The sequence below is a fragment of the Sinocyclocheilus anshuiensis genome, unplaced genomic scaffold (assembly GCF_001515605.1).
Source record: "Sinocyclocheilus anshuiensis isolate Anshui unplaced genomic scaffold, SAMN03320099.WGS_v1.1 scaffold1637, whole genome shotgun sequence".
In the NCBI taxonomy this organism is placed as follows: Eukaryota; Metazoa; Chordata; class Actinopteri; order Cypriniformes; family Cyprinidae; genus Sinocyclocheilus; species Sinocyclocheilus anshuiensis.
In genome coordinates, this window is record NW_015540944.1 from 262,226 (window position 1) to 281,629 (window position 19,404).

The window sequence follows — 19,404 nt, forward strand, 5'->3', positions numbered from 1 at the left end:
CACACAACAAAATTACTCAAACTTAAAATATAAAAATAAAAACTATTAATCAAACATCTAAATATTAATAAAAACTATATAATATTATCTCAATGATACTAAAACAACATTGATTTAGATCGGGGTTAAAAAATGCGGTAAAAAAAACGTAAAAATAAACAAGAACAAGATTAAACTTAATAAATACATTTAAAAATGGATTAAAATAAATGCAATAAATAAATCATCTTAACAGTACAGTACTATAGTGAGTTGAATCAAAATATTTTCCAAATTTTTAATACATATTTATAATATAAATGATAAATATGTATAAAGATGCCTATATATTTTAGGATTGGTGGTCCATAGCATCTAAAGCATTAAAAAAAAACTGATTTGGATAGCTAGATGTATTTCTTTCATAGTTCAGTATTTCCTGAATCGTCATCGTTTATCCTCTTATTTTCTATTATGACATGCAGATGAAAACATTCACTACTGGCTGTATAGTAGTATTAGTAATGCTATTCTTTGTAATTTCAGTCCCCCTTTTTTCTAAACCACCTGTCATATAGAGATTTTTTAGAGTATTTTCACCATCCAATCAATTGCCAATTGATAAAATCCTGCAATACTTTTTTCTCTTGCTTTAATCATAAATGCATTGCAGATGTAAGATTAGATGTGAACAATTTTCACAGCAGTTATTTGGGTGTAAAAGTGCTTAAACATTTATTGAAGGAGTGATTGATGCATAGGAAGCTGTTAGATGGGTTGTGAGGGTGCAGAAAGAGCCAGAATAGAGCAAGTATTTCTTGCAACAAACCATCCTTTTAAAAACAATGTGTGTCTGCTTTGACGCATCAGTTTGATTTGTTTGCTGTGCAGTGTTACAGTTTGTTTGATGGAAATCCAGCCTCACACTCCCTCTTTCACCGGTCTGTCAGGCGGAGAGTTCAAACGTCAGGCTGATGTGACCTTCCAGCCGGGCGGGGAACGGTTGACCATCTTTCAGGAGTTCAAAGGCATTGATGAGCACGACCACCTGATGGTTGACACCAGACTTGAAGGAAAAATTCCTGAGGTTCCTCGGGGAGCCACAGTTCAGATCGATGCCTACACAGAGATCTACCAGTACAGCACCAACTGTGAGTCAAACCATCATATAAATATATTCTCAAATAAAACAATGATGAGTTTGTATGATAAAACAATAATGAGTATGCATGATAAAACAGGCATGAGTATGTATGATAAGACAATAATGAGTGTGCATGATAAAACAATAACGAGTATGCATAATAAAACAACAATGTATGCAAGAATAAAACATGCATGATTATGCATGAGTATGCGTTATAAAATATATATGAGTATGTATGAGTATTCATTATAAAACATGCATAAGTTTGCATTATAAAACATGTATGAGTATGTATGAGAATGGATAAAGCATGCATGTGTATGCATAATAATACATGCATAAGAATGCATTATAAAACATGCACAGTATGTATGCATATGCATTATAAAACATGCTTGAGTATATATGAATATGCATTATAAAATATATATGAGTATGTATGAGTATTCATTATAAAACATGCATAAGTATGCATTATAAAACATGCACAGTATGTATGCATATGCATCATAAAACATGCTTGAGTATATATGAATATGCATTATAAAATATATATGAGTATGTATGAGTATTCATTATAAAACATGCATAAGTATGCATTATAAAACATGCACAGTATGTATGCATATGCATCATAAAACATGCTTGAGTATATATGAATATGCATTATAAAATATATATGAGTATGTATAAGTATTCATCATAAAACATGCATGAGTATGTATGAGGATGCATAATAAAACATGCATAAGAATGCATTATAAAACATGCATAGTATGTATGCATATGCATCATAAAACATACTTGAGTAAATATGTATTATAAAATGTATATGAGCACGTAGGCATATTCATTATAGTACATGCATATGTATGCATTATAAAACATGTCTAAGTATGTATGAGTATTCATTATAAAACGTGTGCGTATGTGTATGCATCATAAAACATGCATGAGTATGTATGATTATGGATGATAAAGCATGCATGAGTATGTATGGATATGCATAATAAAACATGCTTGAGTATATATGAATATGCATTATAAAATATATATGAGTATGTATGAGTATTCATTATAAAACATGCATAAGTTTGCATTATAAAACATGTATGAGTATGTATGAGAATGGATAAAGCATGCATGTGTATGCATAATAATACATGCATAAGAATGCATTATAAAACATGCACAGTATGTATGCATATGCATTATAAAACATGCTTGATTATATATGAATATGCATTATAAAATATATATGAGTATGTATGAGTATTCATTATAAAACATGCATAAGTTTGCATTATAAAACATGTATGAGTATGTATGAGAATGGATAAAGCATGCATGTGTATGCATAATAATACATGCATAAGAATGCATTATAAAACATGCACAGTATGTATGCATATGCATCATAAAACATGCTTGAGTATATATGAATATGCATTATAAAATATATATGAGTATGTATAAGTATTCATCATAAAACATGCATGAGTATGTATGAGGATGCATAATAAAACATGCATAAGAATGCATTATAAAACATGCATAGTATGTATGCATATGCATCATAAAACATACTTGAGTAAATATGTATTATAAAATGTATATGAGCACGTAGGCATATTCATTATAGTACATGCATATGTATGCATTATAAAACATGTCTAAGTATGTATGAGTATTCATTATAAAACGTGTGCGTATGTGTATGCATCATAAAACATGCATGAGTATGTATGATTATGGATGATAAAGCATGCATGAGTATGTATGGATATGCATAATAAAACATGCTTGAGTATATATGAATATGCATTATAAAATATATATGAGTATGTATGAGTATTCATTATACAACATGCATAAGTATGCATTGTAAAACATGTATGTATTCATCATAAAACATGCATTATTTCTTTGTATGAGTATGCATTATAAAATGTGTGCATATGTGTATGTATGATAAAACATGCATGAATATGTGTAAGTACAAATGATAAAACATGCATGAGTATGCTTTAGTATGGATCATAAAACATGCATGAGTATGTATGAGTATACATAATAAAACAGACATGAGTATGTATAATAAAACATGCATGAGTATGCATGATAAAACATGCATGAGGATGCAGAAAGTATGCATATAAAGTATCATGCTTTGTATTTAAATCCTATTATGAAACCTATTGACTCATGTGTGTCTCTTCTGTCAGTGATCACCGCTTCATCCACACGGGAGTATGTGATCAATCTACAGGACGGTTCGACCCAAAGCCGAAGCTACAAATTCAAAGAGACCATCACTTTTCGGGGCTGCCAGCACGATGAAGCTGTCAGAGCTGTGCCGTCCACACAGATGCTCAGCGTCGACCAAGTGTTCGTCATGTACGATATGGGCGAACAGCTCTTGCGTTACGCCATGACTAACAAGATTGGAGACGTCAACGGTGAGGGCAGATCTGGAAAAATATTTTCCCTAGGGCTGCACGATGAATAGTATTTTAATCATGACCACGATTTCTGCTTCCCTCAATTAATTAAACATAATTTGACTTATTTATCCTGGAAATGTTTCAATTGACATTTGCATTATCGTGCATTGGTAACAATCCTCCACGAGCTTTCATGCTTGCAGTTGCCAGATGTTAAATTGATACATTTTTCTGCCAAGAGTTTTACTTACTCTTACCAATCTGGCAACCATGAACCAGAATTGTGAGACATAAACTCAGAATTGTGAGTTATAAACTCAACTGGGAGATATAAACTCTCAATTGTGTTATATAAACTCAGAATTGCAAGATATCAACCCAGAATTGTGAGGGAAAAAAATCAGAGTGGCAAGAAGTACATTTAGAAATACAAGATATGCAATTACTTTTGTTATTCTTTTTATTCTGCAGCTTAAGTGTTCTTCCATACTTCAACCATTATCATGCAGCACTCATTTTTCTTTTAATGTATTTTCATCATCTGGGGAAGTAATAACGGGTTCGTATACCACATCTGCAGGTGGACAAACGGAAGAAAACGCCTGCTTCACTGGCAGACACGGCTGCGACACTAACGCCATCTGCAAACCCGGACAAGGAAACCAGTTCACATGCGAATGTGCCGCGGGCTTTACTGGAGACGGACGTGCTTGCTCTGGTACCATTAGATATTTTGCATAATTAAATCAATCCTCAGTCCATCGTTGCAATTAAAACCATATCCTATTTCATTACCCTCTTAAAAAGGCCACTAATCTGCTTCCTTCTGAAGGGAAATCGATTTTTGTCCATGAAAGTACAGTTTCCTAAGGGGGTCGTTTCCAAAGAAATCTGTCAAAATTGTCTGAATATTCCCCCAGACCTCTAAGGATGTGACCCATCCCTTGATGCTTAAAGGAAATTACACATAAATTGGAAAGATGTTATCTTAAAAAGCTGTAATTATGAGAGTCGTTAGTAATCCATGGGAATGTGACTGAGGAAGTCTTTTTGTTTACGATTGCATTAAAGCAGTTCGTCTCTGTCTGAAAACGCTTGTGGAAATCCTCAGGATTGGTCTGCTTCTCTTTTCTCATCAGACATCGATGAGTGCAGGGAAACCCCTCAGATCTGCGGGCCGAACGCCGTCTGCAATAATCACCCGGGAACATTTCGCTGCGAGTGTCGGGACGGATTCCAGTTCGCCAGCGACGGACAGACATGTGTTGGTACGTCAGAGTCTCACGAGTCACTATGTGTTTATGTCTGCTTGTATTCGTCACCGTTATTTGTTGACAAAATCCCCCTGCCATTTAGATGATTCAGTTAAATACTGTCGGTTTCCATCATAAAATGTCTAAAATCTAAAGAAACCATAAGACTTCATTTTCATGGGAGAAGTTTAGAAACTGACATCACGCTCCTTGTTTAGTCTGGTCTTCAGTAAGAAAAAGATCTTTAAAATCTCAGTTGCTTTTCCAAGTCACGATTGAGATTAAATGGAAAGCAAATGGAGATTTGAGACAAAATCTCTGGCCTCTAATGTTGCTAAGAAAAAAAAAGACCCTAGGAGAAATTCCCTCATGGCTCATTTGAAGCACATTGTTTATAATTTCAGTCAGCATATTTATTATTAAAACATAATACAATTATTTAATTTTTAAATGTATTCATTATTTAAATTTAATGAATATTTGGCATTGAAATTTAATAAATGTAGAATGTTATTTTAATAAATGTATGTATTAAATATATTTATTAAAGTGCCCTTATTATGCCTTTTCGAATATTACCTTTCATGCAGTGTGTCATGTAGCTGTATGTGAACATAAACTATCTGCAAAGTTGTGAAGCCGACAGTGCACGATAAATAAAGTTATTGTCTATCAAATAAAAGAGTCGGCTCACAATCGCCTAAACGAGTCGTCAGGAATTCGAATCTAATTCTGTTACGGCTCTACGTCACGAAGTAACACATTCGCATAATGTCTGCCCACGTTCTATGTCGCCCACTTGCCCGCCCACAAACAGTAAAATTTCCGTGTGGTTAACATCATGTCGAGAAGATGCTGTATCCTACGCTGTGAGAGTAAATTTGTTTCATCACATCTTATAATTACCACTACAACTTGTTAACACTTGACACTTACCACTGAGAAACGTCCTGCTCCAGTCGTGCTTGCGAATCAGTCTCTTGTCGATCAGCCACTTCAACCGTTTTATCTCTTTTGTGATGTATCATTGCTGCAGGGATATTCAGACTCTTGTCTGTTTGACATCAGTTAGATGGGGGAAGTCGTGGCCTAATGGTTAGAGAGTTGGACTCGTAACCCAAAGGTTGCGGGTTCGAGTCTCGTACCGGCAGGGATTGTAGGTGGGGGGAGTGAATGTACAGCGCTCTCTCCCACCTTCAATACCACGACTGAGGTGCCCTTGAGCAAGGCACCGAACCCCCAACTGCTCCCCGGGTGCTGCAGCATAAATGGCTGCCCACTGCTCCGGGTGTGTGTTCACGGTGTGTGTGTGTTCACTGCTGTGTGTGTGCACTTTGGATGGGATAAATGCAGAGCACTAATTCTGAGTATGGGTAACCATACTTGGCCACATGTCACGTCACTTTCACTTTCACACTTTCATTATAATGGTAATGGTTTTATTTAATCATGTTCTTTAATCGGTTGTGCTGTGTTGTAGAGGTGCAGCGTCCCGTGGACCCGTGTCGCATCGGCACTCATGACTGTGACGTCCCTGAACGCGCTCGCTGCAGCTACACCGGAGGATCGTCCTACATCTGCACCTGCCTGCCGGGATTCATGGGAGATGGACGCAGCTGTCAGGGTGGGTCTCTACCGCTCTATCGCAGACATGCTTTCATTTATACGATTTATTAGACGAATACACACCATTTTAATGTCCACCAGGCTAATTTATTATTATTTATTTGGTCATTATTGGCTAATTAATTTTCCTGATTGATTAATAGAAGCAGTCATTCTGCCTAGTTTCAATTCAACAGTCTGGTCAATGGATAGTGCTTTTTGATAGTTTTAATATTAATATTTTAATTTCATTTGAATACAGCAATTTTGTCTTAAAATCTTTGTTGTTATTAAATTGCATTTGTTTATTGGCCACTACTGTAAATGCAAGATTTTTTTTACATCTGCACATCTTCAGTAGTTATCAGAAAAATATGTGGCTGAGCACTTTACATTGGCTGTAAATGATTTGACATGAAGTTAATGGATTTGACCTCAGTCTGATTATTAGCCGAGAGGGAAAACAGACACACAGTTGTGATCAGCTTTCATTTCTGTTTCCCATCACTCCTGCACAACTCATTCATTTTTCAGTATTTTTGCACTTGCTTTACTTACACATTTAACTTCATTAATATGTAGTTTTATTTATTATTTAAATGTAATACATTTGTTTAAAGGGGTCCTATTATGCGTTTTCACTTTTTCAACTTTAGTTAGTCTGAAAAGTTGCTTTTTGAGCTTAAAAAAGATCTGCAAAGTTACAAAGCTCAAAGTCCACTTCAAAAGGAGATATTTTATTAAACAGAAATCACTTTTCAAAAACTACAACGAATGACTCGATTGGACTACAACGCATATTTTCCAGGATTTGTGATATCAGAAATATCGACAAATGGGAGACCTGGTTGAGCTGCACTAGAGAAGGCAACGAGTGTTATCACTATGTCTAAATGTATTTATTATTTAAATAGTATAAATGTATTATTTAATTTATTTATTTACTTTCTATCATTTAAATTTATGTATTAAATGTATTAAACATTTAACTGTGCTTAATTTTCATTTAAATGCAACATTTTTTTTAATTTTCTTTCTTTCCATCATACAAAGCACTGCGAATGACATTATAAAATCAAAAACAGCTGTAGAAAATAAAATGTAAAGCATTTTGCATACATTTTTTTTGGAAAACATTAATATATATTAGTGGGATTTTCTTATTTTGAAAACATTTTACATAATTCTTTGCAAAACATTTTTTAAAATGTAATTGGTATGTTTTGTTTGTTTGTTTCTCTCTTTCAGACATAGACGAGTGTCAGGTGAATCAGTGTCATGAAAATGCCGTCTGCTTCAACACACCTGGATCTTTCACCTGTCAGTGTAACCCTGGTTTCTATGGCGATGGTTTCCACTGCTCTACAGGTAGACTTCAGCTGTAAATGAACATCAGTTGTGTCTTTTGTTTTCGTAACTGTGCTCATTCTTCTCATTTACTCAGACCCATAACCTTCACAAACAGCTTTGCTGGTTTATTCATAGTTCTGGTAAATACCACTAAAGCCATTTCTGGCATATTTGGAGAATTTCATTTGGTTTTTGGACAGTGTGGTTTGGAGAATATTTGTGCATCATTGCATAAGCATCCAGCCTTCAGAAACCCTACAGTATTACAAGGTTTTAAGTAGACTCCAGCACATTATGCTGTTATTTAGGAACCTTTTTGCCCACAGTTCATGCCACAAACCGTATCAGTCGTTCTAATGACAGACGACCCTCGACTCTTTAAATAATACAACGTGACCTGACCTCTTGACCCCTGAGTTATGTCAAGGCTTAACCCTGCCGGCATGAATAGCGGCTCGACAGCTGCGTGTCTGCTGGGAACTGGCCAGTTGCTTTGGTTTCTCAGAGTTTTAGCCCCATTAAATCAATATTGGTGAATTTAATTACTTTTAGTCCCATGTTTCGGAGCTTGAAGGTCATATATGTAGTAGTGTTCTCCTTAACCTGCCAAAATAAACTTTTAGCAGAACAATACTGGTCAAAAGTTTGGAATAATTTAGTAAATAATTAAATAATTATTTAAATAATTAATTAAGATTATTTTTTTATACATACGTATATATTTTTGGAAGAAGCCTGTTCTGCTCACCAAGGCTGCATTTATTTGATCAAAATACAGTAAAAACTGTTATACTGTGAAATATTATTATTGCAATTTAAAATAACTGTTTTCTATGTGAATATATTGTAAAATGTAATATATTTCTGTGATCAAAGCTGTATTTTCAGCATCATTACTCCAGTCTTCAGTGTAACATCATCCTTCAGAAAATTCAACTTTGCATCACAGGAATAAATTACACATTCAAATATATTCAAATTGAAAACAGTTATATTAAATAAAAACATTTGCCCCCCCCCCCAAAAAACCTTCTAAATGAAGTTTATCTTAAATATAATTTCTTGTCTCTTTATATCTGATTTTGGCGTGATTTTTGATGTTATATATACAATATATATATATATATATATGTGTATATGTGTGTGTGTGTATATTCATACTCATACTCTTCCAATTTATATCCAATAAAATACTCTCTAAATTAAGTTTGTTTTAAATATAGCACTCATTTTTTAATGCAAAATGTAATTTCTTTTTATGCAAAATATGACCTGAATAGTCTTGAAAGCTTTTCCTGAGATTTACCTTAATAATTAAAAACAGAAACCGTGGAGCGTGACATCATATTCTGGTTCAGACCGAAATAATTTTTCATGTTTTAAAGTCTAGTTTGAGCAGCCTGTATTGCCTGAGGCATGTTTGTCTTCGGTGTGTCATGTCGATTATGAGCGCTGTCATGATTGTGGTAGTAATGGGATTGATTAGTGTGCAGAGAGTTGAGTTTTGTTGTTGGAGCCTGATTTGCTTTCCAGGGACTGATGTAATGTACCGCAGCAGCTCACATGAGCATATCTGTCTCCGATTTAAACCCAGAGCTGTAGCATTGATTGATTTTCAGTGGAAACACGGGAAATTCTCAGAAAGAGATGAAGTTTGATCCTGGATCTGTTGACAGTCTGCATAAGCTGAGGGGTCAAGGTTTGACTGGTTAACTTTAGCATTCAGCCTCTGCTGGTTGATGTTGCAAATACTTTTCACATACATGTGGGTCAGTCGCTTTTCATGTTAGCCAGATATTCTCTAACCTGCAAATAAAAGTCAAAAGTCTGGCTGTGTAAAATACAACAGCATGAGCAGGTATGCAACAAATGCATACTAATAACAGGCTTATGTGCTTTTTAACAATGTAAAGCCTATGCATATGAAAAAAAAAAAGCCTAAAGCATATGAACGAACAGTTTGATTTTTTTTTAATGGAACATATTATTGAACCTTTAGACAAAATATTTGTAAAAAATCACGTTTTGAAAATTTTGTTGAGTATCATATTTGATTCATCAGGCTTTTATGGCTCATATAGTCTGATAGAGTGAGAATATGGAAGAAAAAAAAGCTCAATTTATTTCAGAGACTCAAACTGAACAAAAACATGCAATTTTGGTGCACATGCTAATATTTATGACCACAAAGTGTAATGTGAATCAATGAGATCTTTATAACAGTACAGCAGATACTTACATAAAATGATATAAATATCAGTCGTCGCTCTGTATCTCCAATAATATGTCTTACTTAGTAAGATGAGATTTAAACGATCCAAGCATATAATGCAATGCAATCCAATGATGATTGAGAGATGAACAAATAAACGCTCCTCAAAATCTTGATGATCATATTTGAGACTCAGATTTTAAAATGACTTTTCATGGAGAATCAAGTGAAGCTGCTTCAGTCCAGCAAGTGTTCATCTTGAAATATTACTAACAATATCAATAGTTATTCTTACATTTACCTTATTAAATCAGTAAAGTTTTGACAGCAAAAAGACACGTGAAGCGTGAGCTGAAGGTGGACGTTTGTACAATTATACTAAAAGAGCTTTTACTTGCTAAAAAAACCTCTAAACTATCAATCAGAGATGGAAGGCATGATTGTGTGCGACAGGTTTAACAGCAAAGTTTGCACATCAAATATGATACAGTAGGTAGGCTTTATAGGGTTAACTGTGTGTGTATTTGTATCCGTGCAGAACGTGAGAAGACGCGCTGCCAGCTGCATAGAGAGAGCGTTCTGGGCGCTGGGCCCCGCGGCCCCCGTCCTGTGCCTGGTCAGTTTGTGCCGACGTGTGATGCCCAGGGCGAGTACGACCCCATGCAGTGTCACGCCAGCATTGGACAGTGCTGGTGCGTGGACCGCGATGGGCTGGAGATCTCTGGGACACGAACGGGACCCGGACGCTTTCCTGAGTGTGAGTCCTACACATGCTTTACTCATTAAGACTCTGTTCTGAAACCCAGTCAGCTGCTTTGTTGTCTACAGAGACGACTGCCTTATAAGACAGCAGACTAACTGAAACGAGAATCATGAGTGACTCATTTGGAAATCTTGTTGCAATATTCTTGTAAGCATAAAAATACATAAGACACACATGTTGCTTGTTGCAATGCATTCTGGAAGGACGCATGTATTCTGCCTGCCTTGTGTCAGGAGCAGGATAGCTGAGGTTCACAACCTTTTAGACTCCAAGGCCGTACTAATTTTTTCTATACTTTTGAAAGAAGTCTCTTCTGCTCAGCAAGGCTCTATTTATTTGGTCAAAAATACAGTACAAATAGTAATATTGTGAAATATTATTACAATTTAAAATCGCTGTTTTCAAAGTTTGGGTTTAGTAAGATTTATAATGTGTTTTAAAGAAATCTCGTCTGTTCATCAGGGCTGCATTTATTTGATCAGAAATACAGAAAAAAAAACAGTAAAATTCTGAAATATTATTGCAATTTTAAAATAATGGTTTTCTATTTTAATATACTTTAAAATTATTATTTTTTTTCTGTGATCAAAGCTGTATTTTCAGCATCATTACTCCAGTCTTCAGTGTCACATGATCTTCAGAAATCATTCTAATATGCTGATTTATTATCAATATTGCAAACAATTTTGCTGCTTAATATTTTTTTGGAACCTGTGATACTTTTTTCAGGCAACAACAACATTGATAATAAATCAGCATATTAGAATGATTTCTTCTTTCATGTGACACTGAAGACTGGAGTAATGATGCTGAAAATACAGCTTTAATAACAGGAATAAATTACATTTTAAAGTATATTAAAATAGAAAACCATTATTTTAAAATTGCAATAATATTTCAGAATTGTAGTTTTTTCTGTATTTCTGATCAAATAAATGCAGCCTTGATGAACAGAAGAGACTTCTTTAAAACATGTTACAAATCTTACTAAACCCAAACTTTTGAACAGCAGTGTGTGTGAATATATTGTAAAATGTAATTGATTTCTGTGATCAAAGCTGAATTTTCAGCATCATTACTCCAGTCTTCAGTGTGTTACGACAAACGATACTCCTGATGAAACAAACTGAACAACTAACACAGGTTTTAATTTTTGATCATCCGTCGTAACAGCAATAACTTTCCTTACGTGATGCGATCAACGTGGGAGTCAGTCCTAACCAAAATGATTGGATGGAAGTGTGTGTGTGTGTGTGTGTGTGTCAGCTACTAAATGCCCAGAGAGAAGCCACTCACCTGCAGCCATCCGTCTTCACTCTGTCCGAGTTTGTGGTCCAGCACAAGTGTGGATATAGTGTTCTATAACTTTAACTTTCATAAAACACAGTGATGGTGATATCATATAGGTGTTATCATTTCAAAAATTTCCATGACTTTTCCAGGTCTAGAAACGACACTTTTAAAATTCTTTCATGTGTCTACATTTTTCAAGACCTTCCCTGTGAACAGAGTAGGGAGGAAATAACATGTTAACAGTACCTACATAGGCAGCTCATTAGGTTTTGGAACAAAGCCACTGCCACAGCTGATGTAACTACACTTACATAACAACATATGACATAAATGCCAAGTTTTGTACTGTAATTCACTAATAGGTCATTGACCATTTTACTTTACATGGAGGTGGTGAATTGACATAGTCATATGAGTTTATTATAAATGAAGTCATTTATATTCATGCATCTTCTGTTCTTCAGGTCCTGGTCATGATGTGCCCGGCCCGATTAGACCGACACCTGATCCTAACGTCAGTCCTTTGCCTCCTGGTAGTCAAATCCTCTTCGCCCAGAGCGGGAAGATTGAGTATATTCCTCTGGAAGGTCACAACCTGAAGAAGAACAAAGCCAAGACTGCACTGCACCTCCCGGTAAAGATAATTTACACTAATGCACGAAAGTAAACCACATGCATGTTGGTTATGAATTGTTATGAAGTGTCTTAGGCCGAATCACTCACAAAATTGTGTTATGCTCTGTAGATTCATCCAGAGGTCTTTGCTCTGATTTATTCCCTGCTGTTTTGAAGCTCTGGAATACATTAATGCAGAGCCTGTTTAGTAATGTTAGTAACTACAGAGCACACATGTCATTGTGGTTTGTGTTCTGCTCGTAGTTCATCTCTCTCGGTTCAATTGTTTATAACACCGAGCCAGAGAACTGCTGGGGGCTCGCTGGGGAATTTTAGGATTGCTTAACTTTGTTTTTCTTGGAAATATTAGTGTGAGAGAAATTGTGTTTATCAGAGTCATATGCTGCCTCTGCTGATTACATAACCTCCATCGGCCTTTAACCGTAAGAATGTGAGGAAGGATTCCAGGAGAAACACAGCAGAATGTTTACAAAAGACAATGATGTTAACACGTGTTTTCTCCAGACGCCCTCGACTAAACTGTTACTTAAGTATAAAAATGTACAATTTTTTTATGTTTTTGAAAGAAGTAGCTTCTGCTCACCAGGGCTGCATTTGCATGGTCAAAAATACAGTAAAAACTGTGAAATATGTTTACTATTTAAAATAACTGTTTTCTAAGTAAATATACTTTAAATTTCTGTGATGCGCAGCTGTATTTCCAGCATCATTACTCCAGTCTTCAGTGTCACATGATCTTCAGAAATCATTCTAATATGCTGATTTGCTGCTCAAGAAACATTTCTGATTATCATCAATGTTGAAAACAGTTGTGCTGCTTCATATTTTTGTGGAAACTGTGATACATTTTATTTTTCAGGATTCTTTGATGAACAAAGTTCAAAAGAACAACATTATTTTGAAATAGAAATTTTTTATAGCATTATAAATGTCTTTACTGTCACTTTTGATTTGATTCTTTCAAAAAATTATTGCCGACCCAAAACTTTTCAATGGTAAATATTATGGTTTCTCACTATTTCTAATTCTATTGCCAATTGATTGTGTTTAGCTAGACATGCAGCGTATGCACGTGGTTTATATTTTCATCTATGGACTCCTGAAATGGACTTTTAGGTCTATTGTGTGCAGTATTGTGGGAAATCATAAATCTGAATGAATCTTCATCCCATCTGCTCTTAGTTACTGCTCACATGCTAACATTTACTGTAATGACTAACATCAGTGAAGCTTATTAACCAAGGGAAAATTCAACCATGCTTTAGTAACAAAACTGGCCTGAGAGTCATTTGACTCACTCAGATTCTGGATGTGTGGTTTCATGTCTTGTCTAGACAGCCAGTCACAGACAGACAGATTTAATGCCTGAAGGCGGCTGTCATCATCTTAAACAGTTCCATGCATGTTTGTGAGTCTTTTCTATTGTTTTTGCAGGAGAAAGTGGTGATTGGAATTGGTTTTGACTGTGTGGAGAAGATGGTGTATTGGACAGATATCAGCACACCTGCCATTAGCAAAGCTAGTCTACAAGGAGGAGAACCAGTCCACATCATTAAATCAGGTAGAGTCAGTTTTAACCAATAGTTCATCCAAAAATGACTCATTGCATCGTTCCATACTTATTCACCATCTTCTGTGGATCACAAAAGATCAGTTTTGATTTTCATGATTACACTGATTTTCATACTGATTTTTGTGTCAGATATCGGCAGTCCTGAAGGCATCGCTATCGACCATTTGGGCAGAAACATGTTCTGGACAGACTCCATGAAGGACAGAATTGAAGTTTCCTCATTAGACGGATCCCAGCGCCGTGTCTTGATTAACACAGACCTGGTTAACCCAAGAGCCATCCTCACCGATCCCACCAATGGGTGTGTGACTAACTAGAAACAACCAGGGTTTAAAATTAACAACAAGTGATTTGACAAGTAAAGATAGTTGGATAGAAATGCAACATAATACATCTTTAAATAAATAAGATTTATAAGAATTAATTATGATAATCTGATGCTTATAAGTGATGTGATTCAGTAATAAAGGCTTTTTTACACATGCCAAATTTACACAACAAAGGTGGCACAGAAGCGCTTCTGAAGTGGCATGTAAAGTATTTTTACACAGATCGATTAATGCTGCTCAAAGGTGGCATAAATGCATTGACACAACAATTACAACTGTATACTTTGATACTAGGGGCTGAGGTGGGTCAGAGCAGGCATAATTTAATCTGGCTTTTATGCAGCATTGCATTTTTACACTAAATTTTGAGCAGGCACTGAGCAGTCTTAACTCGGTTGTGTAAAGACACCTACAGATGAATTAAGGCTGCTCTGTGCCAGCTCACAATTGTGTGTACAGACATAATGCTGCATAAAAGCCAGACTAAATTATGCCTGCTCTGACCCTAGTATCAATATATAGTTGAAATTGCTGTGTAAATGCATTTATGCCACCTCTGAGCAGCATTAAACAGTCTGTGTAAAGGCATGTAAATGCCAGTTCAGAAGCGCTTCTGTGCCACCTTTGCTGTGTAATGCCAAATTTACACTTCAAAGGTGGCACAGAATCGCTTCTGAAGTGGCATATAAAGTATTTTTACACAGATCGATTAATGCTGCTCAGAGGTGGCATAAATGCATTGACACAACAATCACAAATATATACTGTGATGCTAGGGGCTAAGGTGGGTCAGAGCAGGCATAATTTAGTCTGGCCTTTATGCGGCATTATGTCTTGAATATTGAGCAGGCACTGAGCAGCCTCAGCTTGGCTATGTAAACATGCCTAATAAATGAGTTAAGGCTGCTTTGTGCCAGCTCAAAATTTTATGTAAATACATAATTCTGCATAAAAGCCAGACTAAATTATACCTGCGCTGTCCCTAGTATCAAAATATTGCTGTGTAAATGCATTTATGCCGCCTCTGAGCAGCATTAAAAGAGTCTGTGAAAGTCACAAAAATGCCAGTTCGGAAACGCTTCTGTGCCGGATTTTGCTGTGAAATGCCAAATTTACTCTGCAGAGGAGGAAAATACACTTATGCCACCTCTGAGCTGCATTAAAACATTGTGTAAAGACAAATAAATGCCAGTTTAGAAGCGCTTCTGTGCCACCTTTGCTGTGTAATGCCAAATTTACTCTGCAAAGGTGTCACAGAAGCGCTTCTGAAGTGGCATTTAAGTATTTTATTTACACAGATCGATTAATGCTGCTCTGAGGTGGCATAAATGCACTTTTATACTGTGATAGTAGAGGTTAAAGTGGGACAGAGCAGGCATAATCTAATCTGGCTTTAATGTGGCATTATGTCTTTAAACTGAATTTCGAGCAGGCACTGTGCAGCCTTAATTAGGCTGTGAAAAGATTTGGCATAAATAATGTAAATACAGTTTCATGGCTGATATTTATGCATTTCCTCATTTCACCTGCATTAGTTTTAGACCATGATTACAGTTTTGTTTATATACTCATATATAAAACCATGTTTATACTCATTCTTGGCATTAAGAATTTGAGTGCTTACCAAAGTACCTTTCATTTCTGCAGTGAATTAGTTATTGCAAAGTGTTTTCAAGGCCTGTTTCTCCCTCAGCTACATCTACTGGGCTGACTGGAACAGGGACGCCCCCAAAATTGAGATGGCTTACATGGACGGCACAAATCGGAGAGTCCTGGCCAAGGATGACTTGGGCCTCCCCAACGGTTTAACTTACGACCCTCGGACATCTCTGCTGTGCTGGGCGGATGCTGGTACGGCTTCAGTTCACTGAGAAACATTTACAAATGCAATAAAGTCACAGCTGTTTGGGGGGAAAACAACTTATTGTTTAACTCATGAAAGCCACAAGCTCCGTTAAACGCTTTGTTTAGTTGAAGCTTTAGTGTTAATGATGGTGTTTGGTGTTTCTGATGCAGGTACACATAAAGTGGAGTGCATGAATCCGCAGCAGGGCAGTCGGAGGCAGCTTATGGAGGGAATTCAGTATCCCTTCGGACTGACTACTGATGGAAAGAACCTCTACTATACGGACTGGACGAGGTGAACTTTCACTTAAACAACATCGCACTATAATGAGAAGTTAATGGACATTCATTGAGTGACAGGTCCTTAAAATGTTTTGAAAGAAGCCTCCTCTGCTCACCAAGGCTGCATTTATTTGATCAAAAATACAGTAAAAATTTGAAATATTATTACAATTTAAAACAGCTGTTTTCTATGTGAATATCTGTTAAAATGTAATTTATTTCTGTGATCAAAGCTGAATTTTCAGCATCATTACTCCAGTCTTCAGTGCCACATGATCCTTCAGAAATCATTATAATATGCTGATCTGCTGCTCAAGAAACATTTCTGATTATTATAAATCAAAATAGAATTCTTTTATAACATGATAAATTGAGGTCACTTTTGATTTAATGCATTCTTAATGGATACAAGTATTAATTTCTTTTAAAAAAATCATACTGACTGCAGATTTTAGAATGGTAGTGTATTGTAACAGAATAATAGGAATAATAACAGCTGGGTCTGGATATTCACCCAGAATCTGCACAGAAAATGCTAATTAACTGTTAGTTAATCAACTAATTAAGATTTCATCTGGTCTTGCTCGTGTTGTTTGGTTGTGGTTTAGGATGGGATAGCAAGGTCAAGGTTCAGTCTAAACCTGTGAGCTCAACAGCTCTCTGTTCTTCTGAGGCCTTGATGTGTCTGTGTGCTAGCGTGGGTTCCCTCAACAGCAGCATGCACTGATTTGGCGCTTTAACCCTAAATGTGTTTGCTATGCAGAGGTCGGGTCAAGAGGCCTGTTTTAAGGCTTGTGGCAGCTGCGTGTAATTTCACGGGCCGTCTAGTGTCTCTCTCTGATCTTCTTACAGCCTTTTGCTCTCTGTTAGAGGAGAATCACAATGGAGCTGTTATAGCAATTGACAATAATAAGCAGTACACACATGCAAAAGGTCAGGATGCACTACAATAATAAGAATTTGGGAGGAAAATATGCATAATTTTCATGAAAATGGTGCAAAAAATCTTAATAGTCCATACATGTATTAATGTGTGTGTGTGTGTGTGTGTGTGTGTGTGTGTGTGTGTGTGTGTGTGTGTGTGTGTGTGTTTTAAAGAGGTCTCTTCTGCTCACCAAGGCTGCATTTATTTAATTAAAAATACAGCAAAAAACATAATATTGTGAACTATTATTACAATTTAAAATGAGTGGTTTTATTGTAATATGTCATTTATTCCTGTGATGCAAACCTGCAAATATTAATTATTATTTAGTTAATAAAATAATGATAATGTAACTAATACTTTTATGCATCAAGGATGCATTAAATTGATCAAAAGTGACAGTGAAGACATTTATAATGTTACAAAAGATTTCTATCTCAAATAAATGCTGTTCTTTTCAACTTTCTATTCATCTGTGAATCCTGAAATATAAAATGTATCACGGTTTCCACATGATTTCTGAAGATCATGTGACACTGAAGACTGGAGTAAAAATGACATTTTAACGTATATTCACATAGAAAACAGTTATTTTAAATGGTAAAAATATTCTACAGTTTTTACTGTATTTTTAAATAAAATAAATGCAGACTTGAATGAGCAGAAGACTTCTTTCAATTAATTTTTCATACATACATATGTATCACAAACATAGTGTGTTCCTGATGGTTTGTGTGTTTGTGTTGAGCAGGGGTGCTGTAGTTGTGGTCGATCGATATGCGAGGCGAGAGGTGGACGAGTTCCAGCCCCAGAAACGAACACGTCTGTACGGGATCACCACAGCACACGCTCACTGCCCGTCTGGTAGGATTTCTCTCTCTCATGTGCTTTGGTTCTTCATAAATGATGTTAGTTTTTGATGCTCAACATTTGTAAACAACTGGACCCCAGAGCAAAGGTTCAAGGTATCATAATGCCTGAAACAAAACACATTTGTGCCATTATTGCAGCTAATGTAAGATATTCACTGTTTCCCATCAGGTCAGAACTACTGCTCGAGCAATAATGGCGGCTGCACTCACTTATGTCTGGCGACAGCTGCTGGGCGCTCGTGCAGGTGTCCGGATAACGCTGTGGGACTGGGCTGTGTGGAGCGAGAAGGCTGGAACTGAAGATTTAAAGAGACGTGAGCAAACCTCCGGTGATGAAGGACATGGCAGTTCCGTCTGAATGCTTCTGTTACACCATGTCTTGCCTGAAAGATGCAATAAAGCCACACTAAGTATTAAAGATTTTTAAATGCATCTGTGCCTTGAATATGATCATGGTGCTTTAAAGATCAATTAAATGTTAATGAGGTCATGTGAATATAGTTTCATGTCTTTTCCAACAATTTTCAGCAAAACTAACATTCTTACCCCAATACTGAGAGTATCCTTTTTAAAAGATAAAGAAATGATACGATTGTGAAATAACCTGACATAAATCGATGTTTACACATACATCTTTTCAATAAAATCATATTTTGTTTATTTAGCCTTGTCATTTTTATATATTCTTATAGTGCTTAAACTCTGTTATTACTTAGACTCATACTGTGATAAAGTCCTTATAATAATAACCACCAGAGAGCAGCAACAGCCTAAAAATCATATGAAAATGTTTTTTTTCACTCCCCGAACAAAGCATAAGATTGTCTAGTTATTATTTTCTTACTGTTTCTTATCTCTTTGACTGTGTAGGTCATTAATTACATCATAACATTTTT

At 35.9% G+C, this 19,404-nt stretch overlaps 1 protein-coding gene across 1 annotated transcript in view; it reads left to right on the plus strand.

The window, feature by feature from the left end:
- The window catches only part of LOC107689759 (nidogen-1-like), a 32,946-nt gene extending 13,786 nt beyond the window's left edge, over nucleotides 1-19,160 (plus strand). The window contains exons 7-20 of the mRNA XM_016487903.1: nucleotides 930-1,130; nucleotides 3,352-3,585; nucleotides 4,151-4,288; nucleotides 4,710-4,838; nucleotides 6,304-6,447; nucleotides 7,677-7,796; nucleotides 10,529-10,747; nucleotides 12,511-12,680; nucleotides 14,117-14,243; nucleotides 14,385-14,556; nucleotides 16,278-16,435; nucleotides 16,601-16,724; nucleotides 18,388-18,500; nucleotides 18,678-19,160. Of these exons, the coding sequence (XP_016343389.1) occupies nucleotides 930-1,130; nucleotides 3,352-3,585; nucleotides 4,151-4,288; nucleotides 4,710-4,838; nucleotides 6,304-6,447; nucleotides 7,677-7,796; nucleotides 10,529-10,747; nucleotides 12,511-12,680; nucleotides 14,117-14,243; nucleotides 14,385-14,556; nucleotides 16,278-16,435; nucleotides 16,601-16,724; nucleotides 18,388-18,500; nucleotides 18,678-18,808 (2,180 nt within the window). The 3' untranslated portion in view covers nucleotides 18,809-19,160. The remainder of the gene's footprint in view (nucleotides 1-929; nucleotides 1,131-3,351; nucleotides 3,586-4,150; nucleotides 4,289-4,709; nucleotides 4,839-6,303; nucleotides 6,448-7,676; nucleotides 7,797-10,528; nucleotides 10,748-12,510; nucleotides 12,681-14,116; nucleotides 14,244-14,384; nucleotides 14,557-16,277; nucleotides 16,436-16,600; nucleotides 16,725-18,387; nucleotides 18,501-18,677) is intronic.
- The last annotated feature ends 244 nt before the right edge of the window (nucleotides 19,161-19,404 follow it).